General features: G+C 47.5%; 9 protein-coding genes across 9 annotated transcripts; 6 read left to right on the top strand and 3 right to left on the bottom strand.

Moving 5' to 3' along the window:
• Nucleotides 1-79: 79 nt before the first annotated feature.
• rscE (uncharacterized protein) lies at nt 80-2,251 on the bottom strand (the record flags this gene model as incomplete). The annotated part of the gene is made up of 3 exons (XM_040954825.2): nt 80-1,465; nt 1,517-2,097; nt 2,155-2,251. 3 exons carry the CDS (start codon nt 2,249-2,251, stop codon nt 80-82), a joined length of 2,064 nt encoding a protein of 687 aa, XP_040814610.1.
• A 917-nt stretch (nt 2,252-3,168) lies between these two features.
• Nucleotides 3,169-3,999, bottom strand: N7455_010430 (uncharacterized protein; the record flags this gene model as incomplete). Its single annotated transcript, XM_040955023.2, has 1 exon — nt 3,169-3,999. One exon carries the CDS (start codon nt 3,997-3,999, stop codon nt 3,169-3,171), a length of 831 nt encoding a protein of 276 aa, XP_040814579.2.
• A 1,579-nt stretch (nt 4,000-5,578) lies between these two features.
• On the top strand, nt 5,579-7,385 carry N7455_010429 (uncharacterized protein; the record flags this gene model as incomplete). Its single annotated transcript, XM_040954801.2, has 3 exons — nt 5,579-6,011; nt 6,117-7,000; nt 7,059-7,385. The coding sequence occupies 3 exons, from the start codon at nt 5,579-5,581 to the stop codon at nt 7,383-7,385; spliced, it is 1,644 nt and encodes a 547-aa protein (XP_040814547.2).
• Nucleotides 7,386-7,932: 547 nt separating this feature from the next.
• Nucleotides 7,933-8,550, top strand: N7455_010428 (uncharacterized protein; the record flags this gene model as incomplete). Its single annotated transcript, XM_065606455.1, has 5 exons — nt 7,933-7,967; nt 8,058-8,104; nt 8,156-8,166; nt 8,261-8,455; nt 8,518-8,550. 5 exons carry the CDS (start codon nt 7,933-7,935, stop codon nt 8,548-8,550), a joined length of 321 nt encoding a protein of 106 aa, XP_065460418.1.
• A 2,859-nt stretch (nt 8,551-11,409) lies between these two features.
• On the top strand, nt 11,410-12,366 carry N7455_010427 (glycosyltransferase family 32 protein; the record flags this gene model as incomplete). The annotated part of the gene is made up of 1 exon (XM_065606454.1): nt 11,410-12,366. One exon carries the CDS (start codon nt 11,410-11,412, stop codon nt 12,364-12,366), a length of 957 nt encoding a protein of 318 aa, XP_065460417.1.
• Nucleotides 12,367-13,525: 1,159 nt separating this feature from the next.
• N7455_010426 (nuclear transport factor 2 family protein) lies at nt 13,526-14,005 on the top strand (the record flags this gene model as incomplete). Its single annotated transcript, XM_040955021.2, has 1 exon — nt 13,526-14,005. The coding sequence occupies one exon, from the start codon at nt 13,526-13,528 to the stop codon at nt 14,003-14,005; it is 480 nt and encodes a 159-aa protein (XP_040814574.2).
• Nucleotides 14,006-15,948: 1,943 nt separating this feature from the next.
• Nucleotides 15,949-16,881, top strand: N7455_010425 (NmrA/HSCARG family protein; the record flags this gene model as incomplete). Its single annotated transcript, XM_040954810.2, has 1 exon — nt 15,949-16,881. One exon carries the CDS (start codon nt 15,949-15,951, stop codon nt 16,879-16,881), a length of 933 nt encoding a protein of 310 aa, XP_040814648.2.
• A 504-nt stretch (nt 16,882-17,385) lies between these two features.
• On the bottom strand, nt 17,386-18,251 carry N7455_010424 (putative short chain dehydrogenase; the record flags this gene model as incomplete). Its single annotated transcript, XM_065606453.1, has 3 exons — nt 17,386-17,897; nt 17,974-18,162; nt 18,215-18,251. 3 exons carry the CDS (start codon nt 18,249-18,251, stop codon nt 17,386-17,388), a joined length of 738 nt encoding a protein of 245 aa, XP_065460416.1.
• Nucleotides 18,252-18,623: 372 nt separating this feature from the next.
• N7455_010423 (cytochrome P450) lies at nt 18,624-20,350 on the top strand (the record flags this gene model as incomplete). The annotated part of the gene is made up of 5 exons (XM_065606452.1): nt 18,624-18,840; nt 18,907-19,262; nt 19,333-19,911; nt 19,979-20,113; nt 20,165-20,350. 5 exons carry the CDS (start codon nt 18,624-18,626, stop codon nt 20,348-20,350), a joined length of 1,473 nt encoding a protein of 490 aa, XP_065460415.1.
• Between the last annotated feature and the right edge of the window lie 1,176 nt (nt 20,351-21,526).

The following is a 21,526-nucleotide window of genomic DNA, read 5'->3' as shown; positions in this document are numbered from 1 at the left end:
CAGCGAGACGAAAAGCAGTCCCTTTGGGTTCCTCTCTCAGAAGATCCACGGGGGATTATCGTACATGTAATGAGGAAGCCTACAGGTCAAGGGTCTTGTAGTCGGCACCACCCTGAGCGCTCAGAGGCTGGGTGCCAGCCCGCAGATCTCCGCCAACAGGCTGGAAGCTGTAGTGGTTTCCAATGCCCGTAGTAGCAGCATCAGCCAGCATCTGGTTTGTGTGCTCGTTGGGGCCCTGCAGACTGACAGTCTGGAGCGCATCCTGGGCCTCCTTAACACGCCTCTTGAACGTCATACGGTCCAAGAAGAGTTGCTGGCGCGCCTGCTCCAACTCACGACGCTCAGCCTCGATAATCTCTTCCATCTCGTTGAATTGCTGCAGCTTGATCTCGAACTTCTGTAGGGTGACGTTAACTGCAGCGGAGACCAAACGGGTCATTTCACGCTCCTCGTGCGAGGCAAGGGCTCCGGCACGTGCGGCAGATGCAGCCAGGGCGATGGTGCCAAGGGTCTCCTTGGGCTTTGCGGAAACTTGCTGCTCGGCCTCACGTGCGGGGTCCACGTCCATGGAGTCTTCGGACTTTACTGCATCTTTGCCCTTGTCCTGCCCCTTCTCCAGCTGGCTCCGGAGCTCCTTGCGGATCTCCTCGACAGACCGACCGGCGGCGGCGGCAGCCACTGCGGGCTCCGCCATCTGGGCCAGGAATGCCACAACAGAAAGAACGGGATTTTCGGACTGGCTGATAGGGTCACGTCCGCTACCAGAGTGCGGCTCGGGGACATCTTCAACGTATTTGTCCTCGATCTCCAGCTGTAAGAACTTCATGACACACTCTTCCCGAGATCGTGTGCCAACGTGGCTCGCAATTTGCTCCCAGTTTTCATCAAAGTTCTCCAGGCCTTCCAGCAACAAAATCAGTTCCGAGTCCGACCATGGAGCGTCTTTGTCAGTCAAATGAGAGTAGCCCTTGTCCTCGAGCTTAACAAAGTCCGAAGCATTGTGGCTAGAAGGCATTCGCCCTTGAAGGAAGCAGTTGGGACACAGATCATACTTGGCGTCTGGCGTAGTGACGTTGGCTGATGTCGAAGCCGACTTGGCGTAGTGGAATCGAAGTTTGGTGCAATCAATACCGCAAGAGAAGCAGTGTGCTTTCTTCTTGGATTCCTGGGCAATATCCAAGCCGTTGGTTGCTTCTCCGTTGGTATGCTTCTCTTTATCTTCGGTGGAGGTGATATCCTTGCCTTTTTCGTCATAAATGGTGCGGCGTAGCTCGAGGTTGAGGTCGTCTTTAGATGCGGGGATGGAAGAAGTGGCACGCTGTGTGGCTGGGTGAATCTTGCCGGACGTCACGCTGTGATTTGGTCCAGGTTGGAATGGCTGCAGACCCCGTGGAGTATCTGCAATAACTCGGAAGTGACCGGTGAATGGCGGTCCGATGTTGGATGGCCGTGTCTGAGGGTCAACCTGCAGAAATGTTAGCTAAGGTGTTTAAATGGAAAATACAAGACTCCTCACCTGATAATTGATCAAGCCCCACTGCTCAAGGAATGAGTGAACACGCATAATAGCACAGACATCACCCGCAAGGTTGCGACGGCAAGCAGTAACAGTCAAATACTCGATGGGGTTCAATCGATAGGTATTGATCATGAAGTCTCGGTAATCTTTGTATGTAGCAGGCGTCTTGCTGCGGTTGCGGCCATTGAAGAACTCGGCGAGAGCCTTCCTCTCAATTGGGTTGATGGTGTTCATATCAAACCATGTCGCATAGCTGGGGAGGATAATGGCGTGTGTTTGGGTGACGAGTTGTTCGCGTGCGGCGGCTTCCAGAGACGACTTAGATGGCGCAGGTTGTTCTTCACCCACAGCATCGTCAAGCCCATCCGCTCCCTCCACTTGCGGATGCGACTCGCCCACGGCATCCTCCAAGCCCTCGGTGTCGGGCTTGGCGTCGGTTTCAGTACCACCCATCTCTTCGTCTTCCAGTTCAACTCCGCCGTTCCGAGGTTTGGGAGATGCGGGGGCGTCCATCGGGTTGTCGGATCCAGGTGTGTTCTCAATCTTCTTCACGGGCGAATCCTGGCGCGATTGCGCTCCTGTCCACGAATTTAGCACTCAAGTGCAACGTCAAAGGCATTTTAGAGTAGGCATACCTGAGGCTTCGCGAGCTGCATCAGCTGCGCCATCTAGACCAGTCACAGACTGGACATTCTCGTGGGCCGCAGCTGGGTTGATGGGAGTGTCATCCATGATGGATCAAAGCAAGCAGCTGTCGCGGTCGGCAAGAATGTCAACTCCTTTCCCGTGTATCAATCTGTCTGTCGTGTAAAGCGCAATAGTACTATCGAGTAGAACAGGAAAAAGCCGGCAATGGCGTAAATCAAGGCCGCGGGAGATGGAAGAGGAGGCCTAAAGTGATGATTGGACGGGTTGCTGGTGGGCACTTGGGGAGGTTGGTCGCGACACGCAAAACTCACGGGTGACTGCCAAGAACTGAATTGCCACTAACCGCTTTGGGACTTGGCTCCTTTTCCCATGGTCAGGTGATTCAATCTACATTATCAATGTATGAGAACTATAGTTAATTAACAAGGATTTGTTTTAATAATTGTTTCAATATTTCAATGATATTATTACTGTTATTGATCTGAGATTTTTCAGTAAAGACCCACAAGACGGGCCACGCCATAGTGTATGGTAGACTAGGAATAATATTAGACAGCTATCAAAGCCAGAAAGCTAGAAGCTGGGTAAACTATGGAAATCTCAACTGCTTTATATGTGATAAGTAGTGGGCTATTAACAATACATAAAGGAAATTGTCCAGTGTCAATTAGGCTCTGAGCCTACTTCAAAATATCTTGTGGGTATAGTAATATTTGACATGAATATGGAAACAACACGATTGTATATATTATGTTGAAGAAACAGCAAAATTCGTCTTTCTAGGAGGAATATGAGGAGTATAGGACTATAATGTGTTATAATAGACATGTATAGGAAGGCTCAATTGATCGGAATCATTCAGCACTAACTCTCAGCTCGATTACTTCAATGTGGATGTTCAAGGAATATTTATTAAAATTCAATGCGCTTATGGTAATGTTCAGCCAAAAAAATACATGATATATATATAGACACTAATGAAAATGATAATACAGTGTCTGTTATTTTGGACTCACCGCTTGCTTCTTCTTAGCAGGTTGCTCAGATTCGTCCTCGGTCTCATCGTCTCTGCCTCGCTTGACCCCAGGAGAGTCGATCGGGGCAGGGGCAGCAGCAGGGGCAGGCACAGGGGCATATTGACGTGTGGTAGCAGCAGCTGCAAGTATATCAAGGGCATAAGTAGGAGAAATAATTGGAATAGGCTCGGCTGTGCTTGCAACCTCTGCAAGTATTTCTAGGGGAGTAGGAGCAGTAGCAGTAGGTCCAAGTACTTGAATTGCCGCCTTTGTAAGCACATCTAAGTTAGCAGCAATAAGCGCATCGTCAGACCACCCCTCAGAAGGCGTAGTAGCAGGAGCAGTGACAGCAGCAGGGACCGGAGCAGCAGGGACCGGAACAGGAGCAGGAACAGGAGCAGGAACAGGAGGGGGAGGGGGAGGAGGGGCAGCAGCGCCAGGCAAAGGTACCCTCCAGGCGGCATCGGTGAATCGGTAAAACCGAAGAATATCGTATAGAATTCCACCAAGAATTGTCTCAGACTCTATCGACTGAACTCCTCCTGGAAGCTCTCCGATTCTAGCTAGAATCTGTCTTTGAAACTCATTACCGGAACTTCTTGTCGAGAACTGGTTTTGCCAGGTATGACCTGGCTCAGCAAGCCAGGCGATGAGCAAAGGGTCGTAGACACTTCGGATAAGATTGATAACAGACTGACGATCAAGCGCAATCTGTGCATAGTTAGAGTTCTCAAGACGAAGCAGCATCCAGATTCTCCTAAGACTGTCTCCAGTTTGCTTCATATTAGCGTGCAATCTCAAGTTTGTTCGAGGCATGTTGGAAAACGTCAATGACAAATGATTTGTGTTGAGTGAGATGGTTGGACTTTTGGCTTGTTGGGTTGTTCGAGTCTCACTGTTGATTGTTTGAATGGTTGGTGCGAATGAATATCGAGAGTTTGGATGGGCTTCGTCGACAGTTAAATACTCGAAGACCCCTTTGAAACTCGAGTCAATGCCAATATAATACTTTCCTTTATCTTGTTTTAGAATAAAGGGATGTGCCAACAATAGAATACTTTGTAAGGTCTTCTCCACCAAAAACCAACATAGGTCCACTGTTTCTTTCAAAATGGACACAGGAGCATTGTCATCCCCTAGAAGCCGAAACAAAGGGTATAGAGGATGAACGAAAGGGTTATTAGCCTTCTTATCACCCTATTTTAGACCGACCCAATAACAGAAATGAATAAATGAACATACTCTAGACCAATCACAAGAGCAATGTACTTAGGATTTTTCAACTTTAGAACATTGGAAGTGCCTAACAAGGAAGACGACCACGTGCTATGTTCATTTTGGAAAGTCCAAGATTTTTTACTAGCACTACTAGGTCTTGAGTAGTATGATTTCGGTATCGCGCTTCAAGGTGATTATATAGATTTCTACCCTGCCTATAGCAAACTCACTATTTACTGCCGCCTCTGTTTTCGCGAAATTAAGGCGACGTTCTTTCATTTCTCAAGATGGTGGGGTTGAGGTGCCTCCGTTCGCTCAATGGAAAATATATATATACGATTGAAATTAGAGTCTACTTTCCTTGTTTCTACTATTTTTGCACTGCTAGCAAGAACATGAAAAAAACGCATCAAAATAGATGCGCCTAAAAATGATAAAGATGATGTCGATGGAATTCCTAGCGGACATTTCTTCTGTTTCTAAGGTCATCGTAATTTTATATGCATCCGCTCCTCTCTGATTGTTAACTTTGTCGATGAACATCAGTCTCTCACACAGACACTCTAACATTGTAGACACCCATATTCTTTCCAAATGTTCTAGGTAGTGTATGTATTGCTAGTATTAAATGAGCAGATTGTTATCGACTTCTTTGTTGATACGCGTGGACGACCTTGACTCCGATTGTATGCCTGGTCCACATTCCAGTGTACGATGTACTAGTGGCGATTTCTATCGTATTTACGTTGCATTAGAAGCCCGACCTTTCGGTTTGTTTGTTTTCTCTCTTTTAGTACCCCATAGTTATCACCCCACCCCAGTGCTTGAATCCCCGACTCCGACTCTTCGACCAATGAGATATCGCTGATTCACCCGTTGCGGCCCACACCGAGCCGGCTTGTTATCTGCCCGACCTCTGAGCCCTAAGTCTCCGAGGTCAGAATTTCCCCGATCCAAAATGTTGCCGGTCACGCTGACCAACTGTTGAGGTGATAAATCTATAGATTGATGTTTGTTATGGATTAGAAAAGGCAGCGTTACAATGGAGGACATGGAATATAAATATTTCTCGCGCCCCCGTGGGCTGAATCCTTTTCTATTCCAAGCATCTACTCTTCTTCCTACTTACGCTAGTACTCAGGTTAATTCCAGCAACCTTCATTGAGTGAAATTCAATATGCAGTCAATTTTGCAGTATCGTCGTCTCCACCGAGAGGTGGAAGAGGACTTGGCACATGTCCAATCCAAACCTTTCAGCTTGCGCTCCAACACCTCGCCATCCTCGCTCGAGGCAAACGCGGATGGTTATATGAGCCCCGAAGCAGAAGAGGACCAAAAACCGGTTATATCAACTGATATGCTTCTTGTTCCTGGTGTCACAGTTTCGCAGCCAAATGGAGCCAACGGCGATATTGTCTTGGTGGTCGGCTGGAGAGACAATGATCCAAGCAATCCCCTCAACTGGTCACTACTGAAGAAATGGATGGTCATGTTGATGTGCGCTCTGATTGCCATTGCGATGACGGTTCCATCATCCGTCGAGGGTGCGACCCAAGACGCCTTTGATGCTCACTTTGGTGTGAACGGTATGGCTGGATCAATGACGACTGGTACGTTATTCCATCTTTTCCTCGTTATTTATAATTTTCAATTATTTTGCTTTGGCTGTGGATATCAAGTCTAAATACATACTGATTGATGCTGACTGAGTACAGGTATCTTTCTCATCGGCATTGGTGTGGGCTCGCTATTCTCTGGCCCTTTCTCAGAGACCTTCGGCCGTAACGCTGTTTATTTCGTTGCTCTGGTCTTTGTCATTCTGTTCACTATGGCCAAGGCATTGGCACCAAACTATGGTGCCGCCCTCGCCTTCCGCTTCATTTGCGCTCTGTTTGCAGCTGCACCTATGACGGTCGCAGGTGGAACTGTTGGTGACATCTGGCAACCCTTACAGATCCCTTTCGGCCTACCCTTACTCACCATGGCCGCCTACATGGGTCCCATCCTAGGCCCCGTAATTGGGGCCTACACGCCAGAGATCGGGTTTCTTTGGGCCGACTGGATCTCTATGATTATCGCTGGCGTTGCATTGATAGTCGTGATTCTTGGCCAGCCGGAAACGTTCAGTCCCATCCTACTGGAATGGCGCGCGAAGCACCTTCGTGATCTAACGGGCGACGACCGCTATCGTGCTGAACATGCTTCCACTTCCACTAGCTCGTTTAGCGCTCGGTTGTTAACCAATGTGTACCGACCTTTCGTGATGATCTGGACTGAACCCCTTATTCTCATTTTCAGTTTCTATCTTGTATTGCTATACTTTGTGCTCTTCACCTTCCTGAATGGTTATCCCTTTATATTCGCCAATGTGTACGGGATTTCCACGAGATTGACCTTTATCATCTTTGCTGCTATGGTTCCCGGCGTTCTTGTTGCTCTGGCTTTGGTTCCTTTGCTTTATGGCCTTACTAAGAAGGCTGCTAAGAAGGCCGATGCTGAAGGCAAAGCTCTGCAGCCAGAAGTGTCTCTGTGGTGGGCTATGGCGGGGGCTTCTATTCTGATGCCTATCTCACTCTTCTGGATGGCTTGGACCTGCTACGTAAGTGCTTGTTTCACCTTGCTATGCGTACCTCTGCTGATACCCTTCTGATTTTTAGTCCTCTGTTAGTATTTGGTCGCCGATTGTGGCCTCCGGTATTTTCGGCTACGCTCTTGTCTGCATCTTTACTACAACCTATATGTACACTATTTTTGTGTACCTGAAGTATGCAGCTTCAGCTCTTGGATTCATGACCTTTTCGCGGTACGTCGTCTCCGGCGCTTTGAGTCCGGCCTCGGTCAAGATGTATGAGAACATCGGCCCCCACTGGTCGTTGACAATTGTCGGCATCGTTGCAACCATCATGGCACCGGTACCCTTTGTGCTTTATAAGTATGGTCATAGGGTCCGTGCAATGAGCAAGAATGCCCAGAACAAGGTTTAAGATAGCCCATATGTGGGATTTACAGACATAGGGCATGTTCTCTTCTTCCCGCGGTGTTCCTTCGCAAATAACGTGTATATCTTGTCAACTTGTCAAGCTACGACATGATCTCTTCTGTTGACTGGATGTATATAGAGCATACCTATTAATTTTAATTTTATAAGAGCTTCTCTCAATGACCGGTTATCACTCATATGATAAGGTACTGACCTAGATTATAACCAAACAAGCAGCCCATATCAACGAGTGCTTGATTTTCAAGTAGTATTTTCATGCTATGGCCCTTGCAAATAGGGAATAATATAATAATAGGCTCGCCTTATTGTCAGAGAGCTGCATTGAAATAACAACCGGTCATCGACTGTGGGACTGACATGCACCCGTCACCCGTGCCCAGGTGGACTTCTATACTGATTACGTCATATTGACATAAGGTCGTGATTAGTTATAACCTGTCTGATCAGCTCTATTCCTTTCATTTAATAGTATATTAAAAGAGATAAGCACTTGTATTCTTGGTGGACTAAATATTTTCAAGGTCGACAGCATGACGCATGACTCGCGAGCTCCACTTCACGATGAGTGAGTTTAGACCCTTTTCCCCCGTTCGCTAATGTTCACTATGTTCATTTCTCAACGGGCCCAATTAACCAACTAATTCCCTTTCTGTAGAGACGATACCGGAAACAAGAACAACAGCAACTGCCGCAATTGCAAAGGTGAGTCCACATTCTCTAAACAGAGTAGCAGTGCTAAATATCACTTCACAGGATGCAATGATGTATGCATCTACACTATCTAGATCATTCTACCACCATGCTACCTACTGGGATGACAAGGTTGATGCGTTGAAATGTGCTTACGAATAACCCCAGTGCTCCAATTGCAATGACTGCGTCGACTGTTCATTCTGCAGCAACTGCAACAACTGTGAAAAATGCCAGCAATGTTCGAACATGACAAGTTGTACTGAGTGCCAGAATTGTTCCAACATGGAAAATTGCACCAATTGCCAGGATTGCTCCAATATGGTAAACTGCACCAACTGTCAAAATTGCTCCAACTTGAAAGTAGGTTTGTAACAGAGTATAATTGAATAAGAATACTTGACTGATTGTCTTTGAACGAACAGAACCGGGACGGTGCTGTCAATGAGTCCGGGTAAATAGGCCAAGGCAAGGAATGAAGCTTTGAAGTGCCGGGGAGACTATTGTATATGAGTTCCTTTGCAGTACTCCTGTCATCTGGAAGAAACTGCCATTTTCTTTTCGGCAAACGATAAGAAATTTCTCTGGTTGTTGGGATATTATGTGATTGCATGGGCAGGATCTTGGCTAATTCTGAGATTTCTAATTTTCTTCCTTCTTGTTCTTCTCTCTTCCCTCCGCTTTAACAGATAGTGTGGGAAAAAATACGACCATTTTACCACTAGACCATAACAAAAACCAAGGTTCTTGTTTAGGGCCTAAGGGGGCCATATTCCTAGTTCGACAGATAGATCTAAAGACATAGTTTTATCTTATCTACTGATTTGATCTTGTCGAAATCTCCAGCATTTTTCCCGCCATTTCTCACCGCCGTTTCTGGGATGGAAAAGAAAAAAAGAAAAGAAAAAGGTCCATGAGTCAGCGGAAGTTACACTTCAAGCCCCAGATCATTCTCAACTATTCTTAGAACAATCTGGCGCTATCTAATGACCCTGCAGATCAGTTCTTGAGTGACATGTTACAGCACTATCATTGGAACACAGAAGCCGGTAAATCGCTGCCTAGATGATATTTTGCAAAAATTCTCTGTTCTCGGGTCTGAGTGGGGCACCCAATTGTTTATTTATACAAATTAGAATGTGTTCATCTCTGCTTGAAACACCACGAGGGGCTGAGTTTGAAATGGTCCCTCGGCCCCTCTCCCAACAAGTTCCTGAAGCGGGAACTAGTGTGTACAAAGTGGTGACATGTATACACAACATGAATCAAGGGAGTTCATGGAGCAAATCTGTTGCGTTACTGTCACGCGCCTCTATCGTGTTAAGTGTAGAAGATAAAAATCGAAGGGAGTACTTAGAACCTCAATTAATGGGATGATCCGAAGAGAGCAAGATTGGCCGGGTATCTCGACAAAACCAGTGGGGGGCTAAATATTTTTACCGCCATAATAATTCAAGGTTACCTAGGTACCTCCATGGATGGCTCCAACATACACATGTACGGAGTACGGTGTACTCCGTTGCCCTAGAGGTGGGCAATTGACTAGCATCACGTAATAATTGTTATAATTGCCTTCCTGGGAAGGTGGTCCGGGGAATTTCCTAAAGGGGTATTTATCGGGTTACACGGATTGCCAAGACATGAATATACCTAAGGTAATTGGCTATTTCGTAAAAGCTTACTTAGGCACCTTGATTTTGTACCACAGATATATTCTGTATCCTCATTCTATAGATTCTCTTGTAACTCATGCAGCTCACCACATAAATTGTCAATGGCTGAGTACTTCAATTTGGGTGGTCTTTTTGCCCGTGTTTAGGTTAGATCTCGGACGGAAGTAGCGCGTGGGAATCCACATTGTTAAAAAACAGGTTATCCCTTGCCCACACACCGAGGTTTCACCATGATCCTCGATGGATACATATTATGCTTTTCTTATACAAACAGTACCTCATGTGCAATATGGTTCCAAGGTTTTTTTTCCCCGTGTTTTGTATGGGTCAAGAGATGCCGTTGAAAATTTCAATCGGGATCTTCTACAACACCGTGGAAACTCTGCCGGACTAAGTCAGTTAGTTCTCAACGCAAATATATCCATGTATGGCTTTGAGAGATTCGAGCAATCGTGTTTTGACAAGGTGTTCAGGTTGGTGTATTTAGTACTTGCGTTTGCCCTAGACTGTTGCTATAGGCTGTGTTTGCAGCTACCAGGAGTTGTGTCCATCCTAGATCTTGGACCCTACACTAGTTTGCCCTGCATATGCAGTCCCGTGTTATCATCTGAAGGCAGCATCGTTTCAACACTAGACGGGAAACTACCACCAACATGACGAAGAGTAATATACACCTGTGATGAAGAGGCCAAAGGGAGAAAAAGTATCCATTCTGACTGAAGCATATGATGATGGCCACGAAGGAAGAAGAAGTTGTCTAAAGATCCAGATCCTGACTAAACCGACAAGGGGACGGAGCCTGAGGTCGTCAACCGATGAGCATCGACGATGGATCTTTCTTTGCTTTCCTTTGTACGGCGCTATGGGGAATATCCATAGATATTCTACCTTAGTAGCCTGTCAACCAAACCTACAAGTAAGGCCTGGTTCAATGATGTTGCTTAATTCAACAGACACGGATGTAATCGACTATTAGATCTTCCGAGTAAGTCCCTGTACGAGCGGGTGAGCGGGCGAGTCATGAACTAGGTCTGTGGGAGCTAAAGCTTCGGAGAATTACCTCGCTGGCTAATATTAGGTAGGCAACAGTATTGGACTCCGCAAACCTTTTCAATATATCATTTCGACCCTGCCGATCACGGAATTACGGAGCAGGCGCCGAAAATTGTCGTGGGCTACGCCAAGAGCAATGTCTCATTTGGTATTGCTATGGCTATGGGTTTACGACTCCTGTTCTGGTATTGTATATTCTGCTCTCATGATAACAAGAAATTCACTTGCATATATAACCAGATTCACTACTTAAATGGTTGTCACACAATGAAACTATATGGAGTGCATAGGATGTCTCTCCAAGTGATCTTAGAAGGACCCTTACGCAGGAACTAGTGGATCTTCTAAACAACTGAGAGCAATCATTAGCACATAAGGTGTGTACAGTATTGTTCTGTAAATATGAAAAAAACATTCCTTATTCTTTCCATACTAGCATGTTGATATTCCCCTTTTGAACAAGCGAGTAGTCTCTTACCAAACCCTACTCTTTGCCCATTGCAAGTCATTCTTTCGCTTCATCATCGGTCCTTAGTGCTTCATGTGTTTTGCATTGGAATCCTACCCTTTTATATCACTCGATAAGCCACAATGATCATTGTTTGGGGAAAAGGGCGGACAAGGCTCATGGGTGTCGGGGTTTTGGTCTTCTTTCTCATCTTTGTCATTCATCTGCTCAACTTCGCAAACCCCTTTTCCAATCTCGACGAACTGTCTGCTTCAATGGACCTAATCACCGCGTGCGCTACCCCTGACTTTGAAAACCCCGACGACTCTCATTCTATCGCCGTCCCACAAATCCCCAACGTTGTCCACCAGATCTGGAAAACAACCGACCTCCGAACCTACTCTACGCAAATTAAAGCATCGCACGACCAGTGGAAGCAAGAACTCGAGCCCCTAAACTATACAATCAAACTCTGGACAGACGACCACATCCTCCAACTCATCAAAGAAAAGTATGCTTGGTTTTTATCGACGTACGAAGCCTATCCCCAAAACATACAGCGTGCCGACATAGCTAGACTGCTTGTCATCCATGCAGAGGGAGGGATATACGCAGACCTCGACGTCTACCCAAACTCGGTCGCCCAAATACAATGCCTCCAAAATCTCAATCTCGAGGCCATATTAGCCCCAACGTCGGGGACCTTCGGGCTAAGCAACCATTTTTTCATGGCAGAGCCCGAATCTCCATTCCTCCTATGGGCGCTATACGAGGGCAAGCGCCGCGGCGGTGCGGCGTCTCGATTCATCCCCCTACCCTATCTACAAGTCTTTTGGTCCACGGGGCCTACGATGGTGACGGCGGCATTTCGAAAGTATGCATGGCTACACGGCACCCTTCGGCACACCCTGGGCTTGCTAGATGATAGGTATTCAAGAGCCGTGATACAGCACAAGGCAGGCAGGTCGTGGCATGGATCGGACGGGCGGGCCTTGAATTATGTCGGGGACAATCTAACGATGAACAGTTTGATGGGGGTCGTTGCCTTTTTTTCCATTATATCGGCAGTTGCCTGTGTTGCCAGAAGATATTGGTTTTGAATTGCGAGGTTGGAGCTTTCGGGTCTTGGACATATTGCATGGGTGACAATGGGAAAATCGTGTCATACATTTGGTGCATCGGCTCAGCGTGGCGTTTTGTATATATTTTCCCAACAACCCCTTTGGAAATCGGAGTTAGACTCCTGATACGAACATTTATTACGCCTCGTCAATACAGAAGTAGGCGGCGGCGTCTAAGGTTTCTGTCCTTAACTACCTAGGACCTCATTAACTTGATTTATCCGGCTTATATGTAAGACAATACATACTGCCGTGTTCTTTTTTGGATATTCCTTTTTGTACAAATCTTTCTTGTCGGCGTTATAACTGCTAAAAGGATAACGAATAATGGCATAGGATATTATACGAAGATGGTGAAAGGCGTAGATGTGCAGAGGAGGACCTTTTCTATATAGTATATCTAGGGGCTGGATACAACATTGTGAATTTCATGGTTCTTGGTTAGCTGGAGAGTTTGATGTTACTATATAGGGCGATTTAAGGCAGGTCCGAGCTGATATCTCTCATGTTTGGTATTCTAATTTTATCGCTACCATGACGGTGGATTGGTCATTGAGTGGTATAATACCTTTCTAAGCCACTTAACGCTTTGCTTCACATATGCCTTTTCTGTGTCATAGACTCCCTCACTATTGTCTATCTACGGAAGTCTTCAAACCTTTTCCAGGTCAACGAAGAAGGTCCAACGAGACCCGACGCGTCTCAATCTCAGTCTAGGTGAAGCTTGAATCGTTGGATCGAGGGAGACGTGATGCATCCGGACTCCGTGCCCTTGATTCTGACCAACTATCAGGATAGGAGGGATCATTGAGTTACAAGAGGACAGAGATTCCACCGCATTTTTCACTGGAAGAATGCTGGCTCCGAGAACGATCATTGCCCCTCTGGTGACGACTAATCCCTGTATGAGACTGAAGCTTATGTCCGAGGTGAGCCTTAACTCCGATGGATCTTTAGAGCTCAAATGGTCCAACGGAGTTAACAACGGCAAACAAGGACAGAGGTTTATATATCGTTAGATAGCTTCCCGTATGGAATGCCAAGGTTGCCTTTTATCTTTACCAATAATAATCTCTCAGTGTTCCCTACACTTCTCACTCCCACAACCTATCTTGCCACCATCTCACCCATTTTTACTATGACATCCCTCCCCTCCCTCCCCGCCACCCTGACCCCCGCCCTGAGCAGCCGCGAGGCCATAGCCGACGCAATCTATCGCTGTGTTCTCGGGCTGGACACAAACGACTCAGCACTCTTCGACTCGGCCTTCACCTCCACCGCGACATTCTCCATCAACGACAAGGTCTCCTCAGGCCTTCCCGCCATCCACACCGACTGCTTTGATGTGATCAGCAAGTTGGACACCACACACCTTGTCACCAATATCCGCATCAATATCGCCGATGGTGGCGTCAAGGCCGCGGCGACTGCCTCGGCGCTCGCGCAGCACTACGGCGGTGGGAAGGGGCTTCAGCCTGACCAGCCGCGCCTACTGGCCGGGGCACTGTACTATGCTGATTTGGTGAAGGATGAAGAGAGTGGACTGTGGAAGATTGAAGCCTTCAAGATGACAACGTCTTGGGCGGAGGGTGATTGGGGTGTGATGAGCGCAAACTGAAAGATGACGCAGTTGGGGAGAGCGGGGAAAGCTATATGTTTGAAGTAGGAGAGGATAATCGCCGTTGAACTTTATTTCATCTGGCCATAGAAAGTCAATCATAGGGGCGCAACCATCCTATCGGTATTGATTCGAAGACTATGAGGTGCAGCTCATTCCAATAGCAGCAGATTCAGCTGCTGATACTGTTCCTGCTCTTATCGTATACCACAGCTACCACACGAGGTCACGACAATGAATGAATCACTCATAGCTGATATTCTGTGCAAGTAATATCTAAAAGACATGAACCAACATCTAATAGATCGGGGTGGGGCTACTATACATACAGCAAAATTGATGTTTGGTTGAAGAGAAAGCGGGACGAAAGCGAGAAGAAGAAAACCACTATGATATAACCGAAATTTAATAAGTCGTGTTGCTGTGGATTAACTGGTGCGTGAATTTTGAACACAAAATAATGCCGAGCTATTCAAAAAGGTGCCGTCACTGTGGCTAGGTAGGTGATGACTTTGAGACTCGGATATGTATGGATAGAAGGTGTAGTAGGAGGAACACTAACAGTTCCTGAGTCCAGCGGGTTTGGGGGAGGCGGGGTTACTTAAGTACACGTACCTGGCAGGCTCGGGGAGCGGAGTCGAGAGATCGTAGAGTAGGTGCAGCGGCCAGGACTTTCAGCACCGTATTTGACGGTTCGTGACGCTTCCCTTAGATCTTTAGTACCTGTGATCTTAGCGTTTGCAATAGCGTGCTCATCTCAGGCGAGCGAGTTCAAGGTACACATGGTCGTCGTTTCAAGGTTCAAAGTTGCCTAGCGGGATGGGCCATAGGACCGTGCTTTTTGTGTTGTTCCGTCTGCGTGAGCCATGGATGACTCTTGGGCCGCTGGAACAGGTTACCTACCAGCGGAAGCCCTGGAGGTTCTGGCGCTAGACGGCGTCAAAAGGAATAGTAGCGAACGGATATTATGGCTATGACCAGAGCAGCGCCAGTCAAGATTTTCAGGATGGTGACGGGTATCCCGAGGCCACCAATGAATTCACCACGGCCAGGCATCCATGGTATCGGGTAGACCACCTGAGTTTGGGATGTGGGCAGGTGATTGTGTGCCGATGCACGACTGGTTATAATAGAGATAAATATCACCACTTCCACGACTTCACGGACCCCAATTGCTATTCTCACTGACTGTCAAATTTTCAGCTTCGGGGAGCTAGCGTGTGCATGCACGGTGCAGCCTCTCGGGGCCCGGGGTGCGAATGGGCATAGCGACCATGGTCAAATGCCGGGTATTTTAGCTTAGAATTGGGTGAATATAAATATTTGTGTAGTAATAATGGCTTTGAGACCATAAGCCACTCTAAAACCTCTGTCTTAGAGATGATGTTACTTCTAACTTGGGTTGCCCAGATGCAACCTTGGAAGGTGCCCAGGTGGTGGGTACTTTTCCTTATTAAGCTTTCCTTCCATTCATGGATCTTAATATCTTAATACACGTATTTTAAGTTTCAGCTCGTTTAAAATTAAAAATACCTCAAAATAACATATAACTACTTCATGCCTCGACACCTGAAATACCAGGTATTGGCCCTACCCGTTATACATTGCCAGCCATACATCGGAGCCTGAGTCCCACATCGCAAGCAGAAATATAACGAGACGGATACAGATTACGAGATACCACCCCATGTCTACTTGTCCGATTATGGTACTCATAGTTGTTTGCAATTGATTTTGTTTGCAAATAATTTAACCTCTTTGTTGATAGCCCGGGGATAAGGATACCGGCGCCCGGTCTGCCGGACTTCGGGGTTAGTTAGGCACGAACCGCCAATATCGGGGCTTTTATAAAGCTGCTTTACTTATAGCTTAGGATTACCTATTTTCAGTCCCCTAAACCTACCTGGGTTTATCTGTCTTCATTCCCTGAAATCCAAGTCAAAATGCCTAAACTTCTCGTCATCTTCGGTGTCACCGGCCAGCAGGGCGGTTCAGTGGCCGAGACTGTACTTGCAGACGCAGAGCTGAGCAAGGAATACTCCATCAGAGGCACAACTCGGGATCCAAGCAGCCCGCAAGCACAAGAACTAGCGAAGAAAGGAATTGAAGTTGTGGCAGCCAGTATTGAAGATCCCGCTTCCGTTCGCAGCGCCTTCACCGGAGCCGACGTTGTCTTCGCAAACACCATCACTATCTACGACGGACACACACGCGACCACGAAGTCAGACAGGGCCGCGCCCTGGCCGACGCTGCTGTCGCCGTCGGTGTTCCCAAATACATCTACTCAACTCTACCCAACGGGGGCAAGAACTCAAATGGCAAATACAAGAACATGGGCCACTTTGACGGTAAAGCAGAAGTAGAGGAATACATCCGCACCCTGCCCATTGAAAGCGCTTTCATCGCCCTAAGCTCCTTTATGTCAAATTTCAATGCCTCCATGGCGCCTCACCCTGCTGGTGACGGCACCTACACCTTTGCGGCCATCGTCAGCCCCCAGGCCAAGGTGCCCCTCGTTAACACGGCCGATGACACGGGCAAGTTCGTGGCCGCTATCCTGGCTGATTTCCCCAAGTACAAGGGCGAGGTACTCAGCTGCGCCACCGCTTTGTACAGTTTCGAAGAGATAGCCCAGGCCATAAGCAAGGCGTCCGGGAAGACGGTTGCATACCGACAGTTTCCCGTAGACGTCTGGAAAGGGTTCCTGCCGCCGTTGATGAGTGATCACATTGTCGATATGCTGCTTTATTTCGAAGACTTTGGCTACTTCGGTGAGAATACCGAGGAAAAGGTGAAATGGTCGGCGGAGCAGGCTAGAGGCCACTTGACCACGCTCGACGAGTATTTCCAGGTCCACCCGTTGAACTTGGCTTGAGCAAGCGTCTCGTTAAATACATGATAACAACGTATTTCTTTTTTTTTTATTCATTGCATTTTATCGTAATACGACGCTATGTGCATAAATCCCTAGAGTTGCTTGGATGCCATATCGACAGAAAATATAAATTGCGAAGCACGTGGATCAGTTCCTGTCGTTGGTTATTGGGCTCACTCATCCAGGTACCTGAGCTCTGGCAGTTAGGTCCTACCATAATTCGTGTATCATTCTTGGGATGGCGCTAGAGGGAAAGAAAGAGGTGATGGGTGACGGGTGACGGAAGCAAGGAAGCTATTGATAGATCGAGGTATGCAGGGGTTGCATCTGTCAACGCATAGGCCTTTCATTGAGAAAGCCTAGTTCATAGGATCTGCATATGTAGAATGGAGGCAAGATAACGCCAAGTTTTCCATTAGAATGTTCGAGAGATAAACAGACATTCTGCACAGAACAGATATCACCGGAAGCGTCTAGAATTTGGAAAGGTCATGATTGGGCTCTTCACCAGGGCTGAACCCCATCGCGGTTGATCACAAGACCCACATCAGCATCCTGCTCGCCCTCGATGACGCTACGAATGAACGGCCCCGCTACGGAAGGATCAAGCGCGCCCATCTTCCGGGAGGTGTCGGGGTGGCCACCCAACCCCGTGGCCAAGAAACCGGGTAAGATCCCCCAAACCTTAGCGCCGTCTTCTTTCAACCATCGATACCACTCCCGCATAAGCATGTTTAGCCCCGTCTTAGCACTGCGGTACGCCGGTACACTAAACCCGGTCTTAGGCCACCCCTTAGCCGCCACTCGATTCACCGGTAATGCCTGGTTCTCAGTGCCGGCTAGAGTCGATGTACCCGAAGTGATAAAGAGTAGGCGTGGGTCAGCGCTTTCCAGCAATAGAGGTGCAAATTGAGACGTCAGAATCTGTGCGCCGGTCGTATTAACGTTCCAGGTGTGGTTCCACATCTCACGCGCTCCTAGCTGCCCTGTTGCTACTTGTTGATCAAATTGGGCCCCTACCGGCAAGTGCTGTTAGCACAATTCTTCATCCTGGATAATAGAAATCTCCAATTGAATGGACATAATACTCACTAGCGTTATTGATAAGCACATCAACCTTCCCATACTTAGATTTCACCTCGGCGAAGGCTCGATCAATCGAATTATCGTGCTCAATGTCTACTTGAATAGGGAAAAACTCGCTCTTTGAGTCGGGAAAGTCCTTCTGAGCAGTGGCAGCAGCTGCTTGAGCCTTTTCTAGGGATCTACCCCCAAGAAGGACTGTAAGATTGATTGGATGCAGCTAGGGCCTTGACGGTCTCGAAGCCGATACCCGTGTTGGCACCGGTGATGAGAACTATTTTGGCCATGTTGACGATGTCGATGATGGTGTGTGGATGATAGAAGAAAGAAAAAAGGTTCGGGTTCAAACGTGGTGAGTGGGGTGATATGCAGCTGTGCTGTATAGACCTGGAAATTGCCTTCGCTCTCCGTTTCCGTGTCTTAACTCCGGCTTTTCTGTGTTATTTTATGCAAATCGGGCTCTCGGTCTCTATTAAAGCGCGAAGGAGGTTTACGGGGCTCTAATTGGACAATGTGCTGCAGCCATTACAAGGATCCTCGACCAACGTCACTTTGTACTCCGCATCTGTCTTCGGATTCCGTGCCCCCGCCTATTCGCCCTGGGCATCTAAACGATTTAGGATGCCCCAACATGTGTATTCAATTTGTCAGTCGACGTTATGGCTATGGCATTTCTTCAACAGGCGGTTCCTTCTGGACCCGTTGTCATCTTGGCTCTAGTAGCCTTTCTCATCCACCACGTGTACAGGTTGGCCCATGATCCTCTGCGTAGAGTGCCCGGCCCCTGGCTCGCTCGCTTCACGCGTCTGTGGGAACTCCATCAGATCCGTCGCGGCCATTTCGAACAGATTAATGTTGAACTTCACCAAAGATACGGTTTGTCGGTCCCCAGACCTAATCACCTTCTAGGGTGGAGGGGCATCTTTAATACTCTCTCTCCAGGCCCCATCGTTCGCATCGCCCCCAATCGATACAGTATTTCCAGTTCGACCGCCCTGAAGACGATATATGGCCATGGCAGCAAATTTACCAAGGACCGCTGGTACCGTGCCTACGGCCATCCTGATGACTCCCAGGCCGACATGTTCTCAGTCATGGATGAGCAGCGCCACGCCACCCACCGACGCAAGGTCGTCTCTATGTTTAGCATGACTTCGATGGTCGCATACGAGCCTTTCGTCAATAGTTGTAACACTACGCTCGTGGAACAGCTGTCCCAACGAGCCGCGCGTGGTGAGAGCGTGGCCATCCCGCAGTGGATGCAGTACTACGCCTTTGACGTGATTGGGGAGATAACAGTAGGCTTCATGACCGCCCCCCCCCCCTTGTGCCCCGTTCTCGTCTCTGATAGAATAATTTCATGGTCAGGTCGGAGCCTCCTTCGGCATGATGCGCACTGGTGGCGACATAGATGGCATCCTGCAAACACTCCAAGACAATCTCTCCTATAGTTCGCGCATGAGCCTGTTCGTTGAGCTACACTCTTGGATTGTCCAACTCAACCATTTGTTGGGCTCTCGCAGTTCTTTCGAAAATATCAACGCCTACGTTCACCGCCACCTGGCTGCGCGTCGCCACACCCGATCTGACCGCCAGGACTTCATCCAGAAACTGATCGGTCTGCAGGAGGCGGGAAAGGTCAACGACCTGGAACTCTTCAACACCATCAATGCCAACATCGCTGCTGGCTCCGATACTACTGGTCTCACTCTCGGAGCCGCTATCTATCATCTGGCCCGGAACAAAAGCTGTGCAGAGAGGCTGCGCGAGGAAATCGATGCCCGTCAGTTATCAACTCCCATTTCGTTTTCAGAAGCACAGCGAATGCCATATTTGCAAGCTATCATCAAAGAGGTCCTGCGCGTGCACCCAGCTGTGGGATTGCCCTTGCCCCGAGCTGTGCCTGCCCCAGGTGTTGAACTGGAAGGATACTTCTTTCCGAAGGGGGTAAGTGTGGCCATCACCTAAATTGTACTGATTCGGGTAACTGCAGTTCGAGGACTAACGTGTACAGACGGTTGTGGGGATGAATGCATGGGTCGTGCACCGAGACCAGAACGTCTTTGGCACAGATGCGGATATCTTCCGGCCCGAACGATGGCTCGGCCCCAAGGAAGAGGTTCTGGTGATGGACAGGAACCTATTTTCGGTGCTTCATAGTATCTTTGGTGACAATAAATCAATGCTAACATATTCTCAGTTTGGTGCCGGCTCTCGAACTTGCATCGGCAAGAACATCAGTTTACTAGAAATTACCAAACTCATCCCTGAGTTATACCGCCGGTTCGATTTTCAACTAGATGGTGATGAGTGGCAGACAGATAATGTATTTTTCGTCAAGCCGAGCTTCACTTGTAGGGTGGTATCAAGAGCTGAGGTGGATTAAGAGGATTCCCTATATATCGTTTTGACCGCTAGCTTCAGCCTTTTACATCCCTCCACTGTCCGAATAGATTGTGAATACTGTCAGTTACAAGAACGTTGCCATGACACATGTCCTTCACGTCTTCGCACAATTTCACACTAGCTAAATATAGGAAATTGGTGAAGTCTGTTTATTGATAACAGGCGCAATGAAGCATATGTTGAATAACGCTCCCTTGTCACATGATCGTGGACCATAGTAGTAGTTTAGTACTCACTTTCCTCCACATCTTCTGTACACAATAACAGTCTACACAATACAATACATTGTGGCTTCATTTACTTGCCTGTAGATCTTAACAGCATACAAATTTACACGAATGACTCGCTTAGGTGAGCAATTGCAAGTAGTGAAAAGAGACAAGTTGTACATTTCGAGTTAGAATAACCCAAGCTGGTGGCTGTAATAATAATGTATAGTGGCCTTCTATTGGTCCTGCTTTCGGATCAGCTGGGAAGCATGGTGTGCATATGCATAGACACTGGCCATGATATGGCACGCCGGCATAGTGGGCATAGTCGACAAATCGATCACCCGAATACCATCCAGCCCTTTGACCCTCCGAGGCTAACCCGTTAACCTCCCTTTGTAAACCACCTAAATATCCAGCCTGTAAGGATGCTTTTATCTGTTACACTCTTGAATGTCACAATTAACGTCACAACATGCCTCCGAGACTTCCACTATCCAAGCTGGATCTCATCCAAGAAAGTGATTTACCTCTATATCCAATGTTTCGTTGGTTCAAACCATTGGGCCCGATCAAACATTGCTTTGTTAGGACTTGGGTCCAAACCTTGAACCCAAATTGGGTTTTGGAGAAGCCTACTGTACTTATACTATGTCTACGTTGTTCTTTACCATGACTAGATTCTATAGATTCGTTGACTAAGTTAAAGTTGGAGGTTACATTCATCTATCAAACTCTTCCGATGACGTTTCGCATAGTAGGAAAAAATGTCAAGGGAAGCGAATAGACATTCACGTTGATAATACATTCGTTGTATATAGTACTAGTGAACCATAGGAGAGGAGGATTAATAAGTTTAAGTTCCCCAGTCTCGCCAGAGGGTTTCGGAATGGAGCGGGGGTGGTCCTTACGAGCAGGTTGAAATACTTTCTTGTCAGAGATCTGGG

The sequence above is a fragment of the Penicillium solitum genome (genome assembly GCF_028829755.1).
Source record: "Penicillium solitum strain IBT 25940 chromosome Unknown utg000008l_segment0_segment0, whole genome shotgun sequence".
Taxonomy (NCBI): Eukaryota; Fungi; Ascomycota; class Eurotiomycetes; order Eurotiales; family Aspergillaceae; genus Penicillium; species Penicillium solitum.
The sequence above is the reverse complement of the archived record's forward strand: the minus strand, read 5'-3'. Positions and strand labels throughout refer to the sequence as shown.